The sequence below is a fragment of the Camelina sativa genome, chromosome 9 (assembly GCF_000633955.1).
Source record: "Camelina sativa cultivar DH55 chromosome 9, Cs, whole genome shotgun sequence".
In the NCBI taxonomy this organism is placed as follows: domain Eukaryota; kingdom Viridiplantae; phylum Streptophyta; class Magnoliopsida; order Brassicales; family Brassicaceae; genus Camelina; species Camelina sativa.
In genome coordinates, this window is record NC_025693.1 from 11428708 (window position 1) to 11436984 (window position 8277).

The window sequence follows — 8277 nt, forward strand, 5'->3', positions numbered from 1 at the left end:
CACCCCCCCCCCCACCCCTTCAGACCCAGAAAACCACCAGAGTGCCCAGCCCCTCAGAAATTGTCCCCCCTTCGTCCCCCACTCAAATAGCTACTTACAATCCTTTTGATGTATTAGCTAAGCCTGTTTTGTCAAACTCTTCTGTTCCACCTTCCTTGCCTACACCTGTTTCTACTCCAGAACCCTCTCCCTCTATGACCACTGAACCCCTTTCAAAAAATATTGAAACTCCTTCCTCACCTACTGAAATGGCTATAGACTCCCCACTTTCTGTTTCTGTGAAGCATCTTCCTACCCACGAGGATGCTCCACCTCGTTCCTAATCTTCTTATTTCCCCATGTATATAAAACCTTTTTGTTGGAATATTCGCGGTCTTAATGATCCGGATAAGCATCGGCCTTTTGTGTCTTGGCTAAATTTTCATAAGCCAACTTTTGGTGCTATTCTTGAAACCCATATAAGAGAACCAAACTTGAACCATGTTATGAGCCTTACCTGTCCTGGTTGGAACTACGCCTCAAACCACAACTCTGATGAGAGTGGCAGGATTATTGTCATTTGGAAAGCTCCTGCTGCAGTTTCAATCCTCCACCAATCTAAAAACCTGCTCACCTGTGAAGTTACCATTCAAGGTGGTCATCGTTTCTTCTTTACAGTTATTTATGCGCCAAATATTGGTGAGGAGCGAACTGACCTTTTGTGTGAACTATTGGGACTCCATCAGAGTCTGATGCTTGACTCCAATCCTTGGATTCCGTGTGGTGATTTTAACCAAATTATTCACCCTGCAGAGCACTCAAGTCCTGATGTTAATTGGTTAACCTCACGTATGCTGGAGGTAAGGGATTGCCTCTTACAACTAGAGTTATTCGATCTGCGTTTTCAAGGATCCTTGTTCACCTGGTCAAACAAAAGTGTTTCAAACCCCAAAGCTAAGAATCTTGATAGAGTACTAGCAAATAATCATTGGCTCACTGCTTACCCTAATAGCGTTGTATCCTTCCTAGCCCCAAAAATCTCTGATCACTCCCCATGCCTTTTAAACCTTTTTGCTCCCCTCCCTTCAGCTGGTATAAAGCCCTTCAAATTCTTTAACTTCTTGACCAAACACCCAGATTTTCTTCACACGGTTAATACTGCTTGGAACTTGGTCGGAATTCTGCATTCTCAGGAAACATGTTTGTCAACTTTGAGTGCAAAACCGAAATCCTTAAAGAGAGACCTAAAAACACTTTCACGAGAGAATTTCTCGGATATTCAAAACCGAGTGAGAGAGACTAACTTGTTGCTTCAATCTGTGCAGGTCCAAGCTTTGACGAACCCCACCCCCTCCCTGTTCCAACAAGAAAAAGACATACTGTCAAAATGGGATTTCCTCAAGAAAATAGAGGAAGCTTATTTCAGACAGAGATCCAGAATTAATTGGCTAAAGGAGGAAGATCTGAACACTGCTTACTTCCATCGGATAATGCAAATGAGTAATGCTTTTAATGCCATTAGATCTTTTACCTCTGTCTCAGGATCTATCATTGATGATCCTCTTGAGATGTGCTCCCTAGCTGTTAATCACTTCCAGTCTTTTTTTAAGTCCGACATACTTGCAGCCACTTACCACTTCGATGACTTGGTTTCAGAATCTTATGAGCTATCGATGTCCACCTGAACTGAAACAGTCAATGGTCAAACTACCAGTAGCGGAGGAAATTAAAAATGTGGTTTTCAAGCTTAATGCTAACAAAGCTCCAGGACCGGATGGGTTTACCTCTGCTTTTTACAAGGCTTCCTGGGGTATCATCGGCTCAGAGGTCATCTCGAGTATTCTTTAGTTCTTTCACACTGCTTTCCTTCCATCAGCGGTTAATGCCACCATTCTTGCTCTAGTCCCTAAAGCCCCTGGTGCTTCAATGATCTCGGATTTCAGACCCATATCCTGCCTATACACTTTGTAAAAGGTAGTGTCAAAGTTACTTGTGGCGAGACTGAAGCCTGCTCTCCCTGATCTTGTGCAGCCGAACCAAACTGCATTTATTCAAGGATGGCTGTTAGTTGAAAACACTTTATTAGCTGCTGAATTAGTAAGTGGGTATCATAAGGAGAATGGAAAAAGCGGATTACTATCAAGGTAGACATCGCAAAGGCTTTTGATACTGTTTGCTGGGAGTTTATCTTTTGTTCTCTTAGAGGTATTGAAGTGCCAGAATTATAACTTTGGTGGCTTAGAGCTTGCATATGCACGCCTTCTTTCTCTGTTGGGTTTAATGGGACTGTTCACGGGTATTTCAAAAGAGCCAGAGGTTTGCGGAAGGGAGATCCTTTATCTCCTTATCTTTTTTTCCTCGCTATGAACTGTCTCTCAGCCTGTTTGGATAAAGCAGCAGCAGAGGGTAAGATTAAATATCAGCACAAGTGTGATAAACAAAAACTAACCCACATGTGCTTTGCTGATGACTTGTTGATTTTCATTGATGGATCTGCCTCTTAAGTACAAAATGTTCTTCAGGTCTTGAGAGAGTTTAAAGTAGTTTCTAGCCTAGCTATTAGTTTTCCAAAGACTAGTTTACCTCAGGCCTCTCCCAATCTGAGATAGATCATATCCATGCAATTTTTGGTATAAGTCATGGACAACTGCCAATCAGATACCTAGGCTTACCTCTATGTACTAAGAAACTCACCTTATTGGACTGTGCTCCATTGCTACAAAAGGTCAAGAGTCGTCTTAATGCTTGGACTACTAAGACTCTCTCTTTTGCTGCCGGCTCCAAATGCCAAATTCGGTCATTGCCGGTATCTCTAATTTCTGGTGCTCTGGATTTGTCCTGCCAAAGAAGTGCATCAAGATTTTAAACTCACTATCAAGTGCTTTTCTTTGGAAAGGCACTACAGAGGGTCACCATTTAGCAAGAGTAGCATGGACAACAATCATAGCAGAGAAAAGTGAAGGAGGCTTGGGGATTCGTGACTTGCTTACCTGGAATAAAGCTCATCTGGCTCATATTCTTTAAGTCAGGACCGGTCTGGGTCGCTTGGTTTAGAGCAGCTGTCTTGTCGGATAATCTTAGCAAATTCTGGATCCTAAAACCAAACAGCAAATATTCTTGGTTAACCAACAAGCTTTTAAAGATCAGAGATTCAGTTTATCCATGGATTAAGGTGAGAGTGGGAGATGGAACTAGCTGTCAGTTCTGGACAGACCATTGGAGCAAACTGGGAAGAATAGAAACTTATCTTTCAGGTGATGGACTTTATCAAATAGGCATCCCTCATGGCGCTCGATTAGCAGACCTATGGAGACGCGGGGCTTGGAGGATACCACCTGCACGATCAGATACACTTGTTAATGTGCATATTGAGCTCTCAACTTTAACCCTACTGCAACAACCAGACTCTTATTGTTGGTGGATTGATGACCATTTTAAAGACTCACACTACTGGAAATATTTGTTCTGCTCTTAAGGAGAAGTTACCAACTGTACCTTGGCATAGTATTGTGTGGATCTCAGGAGGAATCCCGAAGCATAAGTTCCTGACTCGGTTGTTTGTGTTGAATAGATGCCTAACTCGTGATAGAATGTTAAACTGGGGCCTGCAGGTCGATTCGTGTTGCCTTCTATGTGCCGCTGAACCGGAGAGTCGAGACCATCTTTTCTTTCACTGTTCCTTCAGTTGGTTGGTGTGGACCAACGTCGCGGGACGATGTTTATTTAACCTGGGCAGATCATGGTCCGTGACTCTTCAGAGACTTTCTTCATTCAGGGGGCCTCGGATTTTAAAGAAGCTCCTACTACTCGCATGGCAAGCTACAATCTACACGCTATGGATGGAGAGAAATCATCGGCTACATCGAAACAGCTACAAATCTTCTGATCTCCTACTTCACCAGGTTAACAACATAGTGCGGAACAGAGCCTCAAGCTTTCGTGATACGAACCCGACGCTCTCTCTTGATCTTCTTCATCACTGGTTTTCTGGTTCTTCGAGGATGAGATCTTAATCGCCAAAAACCTAATCCTGATGGGATCTAAGCAAAACCTTTCTTCCCACCGATCAGATATGGGTTGACAATAATTGAAGCTGGTTTGAGGTGGTTGGCTATCTCAACCGTTTTATTGGTTCAATTACAACTACTGGTTCAAGTTTTTTGGTTCTCTTCTAACTAGAGTTTTGGCCACTGGTCTAGTTTAACTCGCCCAATTGGGCTTTTCTACTCTCTCTTCTCTAACTGGGCTTGTGACCCTGTAAAATATTTGTTATCTTTTTATGCTTTAATTGAATGCCTTTTAACAAAAAAAAAAGGAAATCTAAACTTTTTTGTAAAGGTCATCGTAGAGTTCAAGAAAACCTTCATGAATTTTATATAATCCTTTCCGAATTTCATAAAATGCTAACAAAAACATATGACACTATTATGATGTGGAAACATCATATAAGTACCAAAACAATGTAAAAAGGTTCCCAAGCAACATTCATGTCTTAACAACATATAAAGTAAAACTAGATAAAGGTATGTCCTATCAAATGTCAACACACTCCTTAAAGATATCAAAAGCATACATGTATCTTGTATACACCACATAACTTCGAGAAAAAGAGCTAATATTTTTTTTTAACAACAAAAGATTAACTCATATGAACCAATGAGGTGAAAAATTATTTACATACAAAACACTAAACGGAATGTATGCGCTTGGCATGCCAAAAAATATGTATTTAGATTTATATTTGTAAAAATAAGTGATAAAGAGAAAAATAAAAAAATAAATAACTCCTCTCTGTCAAGAAAAAGCTAAATTGTTTACTGAAAATTTAGATGATTTACGAAAATTAATATATATATATATATATATTTATATATATATATATATATATATTATCTCATCAAATTAATTTAGTTAACATAAATTGTTAAAAAAAAGTTTTATGAACATAAAAATATGTACGTATTTGCGGGTATTAGCTTAGTGTGGGAGTAATAAAATAAATTATATTCAAAGAATGACTTGACGCACACAAAGAGGCCGACAATTTTGGTGAGAATAAAGGTCAAAACCTTTTAAAAAATCATGGTCGTAAGAAATTCACCAAGAAAGTCTCTGAGCTCTCAATTTGTTTTAATTAAAAAAGAAAAAAAGAAAAACTTTAATTTAGTAAAATCATAGAAAGTTTGCCAAAAAAAAATAAAAAATAAAAAATAAAAAATCATAGAAAGCTATTTTTGGTAAGTGGAAGCCTAAACTTTACCGGCTAACCCCCTCAAAGACAAGAAAATATGTCTCTCTTTCCTTACGGATACTCAAAAACAATGTCCAAACTTTTGAACCATAAACCAAATCCAAGAAAAAGAACATTCCTAGGCAAAGAGACAACAACATACATCATCATTTTTAAGATTATCTTGGTTATTAGATCGTTAGGTGAGACCAAAACAACAACAAGAACAGCAGCTCCTCTACTTCTCCTTAACCCATGACTGCTGTTCTATTTCTCTGCTTCATCCTCCTCTGTATCTTATTCACCCCTTCTTTGCAACACGTTAGTGAATCAGAGCCGCTCGTGCGGTTCAAGAGCTCAGTAAATATAACTAAAGGAGACTTGAATTCATGGAGAACAGGAACCGATCCTTGCAATGGAAAATGGTTTGGGATCTATTGCCAAAAAGGTCAAACAGTTTCAGGCATTCACGTCACCCGGCTCGGTCTCTCCGGGACCATCAACGTAGAGGATTTAAAGGATCTCCCAAATCTAAGGACGATCAGGCTTGACAACAATCTCCTCTCAGGTCCACTCCCTCATTTCTTCAAGTTACATGGCTTGAAATCGCTTTTGCTCTCAAACAATAGCTTTTCCGGTGAGATATCTGACGATTTCTTCAAGGAAACCCCACAGCTCAAGCGGGTTTTTCTCGATAACAACCGGCTATCTGGAAAAATCCCCTCTTCTTTGATGCAGCTCTCAGGTCTTGAGGAGCTTCACATGCAAGGCAACCAGTTCTCTGGTGAGATACCTCCTCTTGCAGATGGCAACACGATTATAAAATCTCTCGACCTCTCCAACAATAACCTGGAGGGAGAGATCCCAAAAAGCATTGCCGAGAGAAAGAATCTAGAGATGAAATTTGAAGGAAATCAGAAGCTTTGCGGGCCACCTCTGAATACAAAATGTGAGGATAAACCTTCATCAACAGGAGAGAAGAATGAGGTCACGACGAAAGCAATCTTTATGGTCATTTTGTTTCTTTTGATATTCTTGATTGTTGTGGCCATTATAACAAGATGGAAGAAAAAGAGGCAGCCCGAGTTCAGAATGCTCGGCAAGGACAATCTAAGCGATCAAGAAAGCGTGGAAGTCCGTGTACCTGACTCAATAAAGAAGCCTATCGAGTCAAGCAAGAAGAGGAATAACACGGACGGTTCCTCAAAAAAAGGTTCATCGCACGGGAAAGGTGGAGGAGGGGGTCCAGGAGGAGGCGGCATGGGAGACATTATAATGGTTAATAGCGAGAAAGGCTCCTTTGGTTTACCCGATCTCATGAAGGCTGCAGCCGAGGTGCTAGGAAACGGTAGCCTTGGATCGGCCTATAAAGCAGTGATGGCTAATGGATTATCTGTGGTTGTCAAGAGGATTAGGGATATGAATAAACTTGCGCGTGATGCATTTGATATTGAGATGCAACGGTTCGGGAAACTTCGACACCCTAACGTTCTTACCCCTCTAGCTTATCACTACCGTCGAGAAGAGAAGCTTGTCGTCTCTGAATATATGCCTAAGAGTAGTCTACTCTATGTTTTGCACGGTATACAACATTTTTGCTTTTCTCGATTGATTGATTTTTAGATGCATACTTTTACGTTTACCATGAAACCTTTTACAATCCTTTTTTCCTTTTTGAAATATTCAGGGGATCGCGGGGTTTATCACTCAGAGCTAACTTGGGCAATAAGGTTGAAAATCATACAAGGAGTGGCACGTGGAATGGACTTTTTGCATGAGGAGTTTGCGTCCTACGATCTCCCACATGGAAATCTAAAATCCAGCAACGTTCTACTAAGTGAAACCTATGAGCCATTGATTAGCGACTACGCTTTCCTCCCACTTCTTCAGCCTAATAACGCCTCACAAGCTTTGTTCGCGTTTAAATCCCCTGAGTTCGTACAAAACCAGCAAATTTCCCCAAAATCAGACGTATATTGTCTTGGAATTATCCTTCTTGAGGTCATGACAGGGAAATTTCCTTCTCAGTACCTAAATAACGGTAAAGGGGGGACGGATATAGTCGAGTGGGTGCAATCTTCCATCGCGCAACATAAAGAAGAAGAGCTTATAGATCCAGAGATAGCAATTAATACTGATTCGATGCAGCAAATGGTGGAATTGTTGCAGATCGGGGCTGCGTGTATCGCAAGTAACCCGGACGAGAGACAANTGAAAATTTCAGGGGATCGCGGGGTTTATCACTCAGAGCTAACTTGGGCAATAAGGTTGAAAATCATACAAGGAGTGGCGCGTGGAATGGACTTTTTGCATGAGGAGTTTGCGTCCTACGATCTCCCACATGGAAATCTAAAATCCAGCAACGTTCTACTAAGTGAAACCTATGAGCCATTGATTAGCGACTACGCTTTCCTCCCACTTCTTCAGCCTAATAACGCCTCACAAGCTTTGTTCGCATTTAAATCCCCTGAGTTCGTACAAAACCAGCAAATTTCCCCAAAATCAGACGTATATTGTCTTGGAATTATCCTTCTTGAGGTCATGACAGGGAAATTTCCTTCTCAGTACCTAAATAATGGTAAAGGGGGGACCGATATAGTTGAGTGGGTACAATCTTCTATCGCGCAACATAAAGAAGAAGAGCTTATAGATCCAGAGATAGCAATTAATACTGATTCGATGCAGCAAATGGTGGAATTGTTGCAGATCGGGGCTGCGTGTATCACAAGTAACCCGAACGAGAGACAAAACATGAAGGAGATTGTTAGAAGGATAGAACGAGTGACACTTTGAGGAGATTCAGAAATGTAAACGCAGCCTTTGGAATCTGTAGATAAACAAACAATGAGGAAAATGGTATGTTGCGTAAATAGGAATGAAACATTATTTTCCTCTAGCTCAATTGAAACAAGGGAGAAACAACATGATCATTTTTTATTTTATTTTGTGTGTTCATTAGGAAGAGGCAAAGAGCAAACCCAACTTTTTGTTGTTTCATAGCTTTTTTTTCTTTTTATTTGTTTTTGACTTTCTCCACTTTTCTTTGTCAAAATTACGTTATGTAATCA

At 40.5% G+C, this 8277-nt stretch overlaps 1 protein-coding gene across 1 annotated transcript; it reads left to right on the forward strand.

The window, feature by feature from the left end:
* On the forward strand, positions 5314-8277 carry LOC104710839 (pollen receptor-like kinase 3). Its single transcript, XM_010427498.1, has 2 exons — positions 5314-6791; positions 7434-8277. Exons 1-2 carry the CDS (start codon positions 5465-5467, stop codon positions 8000-8002), a joined length of 1896 nt encoding a protein of 631 aa, XP_010425800.1. The 5' UTR covers positions 5314-5464; the 3' UTR covers positions 8003-8277.

Coding starts and splice junctions, on each gene's coding strand:
- LOC104710839 (XM_010427498.1), top strand. CDS start 5,465: ATGACTGCTGTTCTATTTCTCTGCTTCATCCTCCTCTGTATCTTATTC. Junction 6,792..7,433: donor TCTACTCTATGTTTTGCACG/GTATACAACATT, acceptor TGAAAATTTCAG/GGGATCGCGGGGTTTATCAC.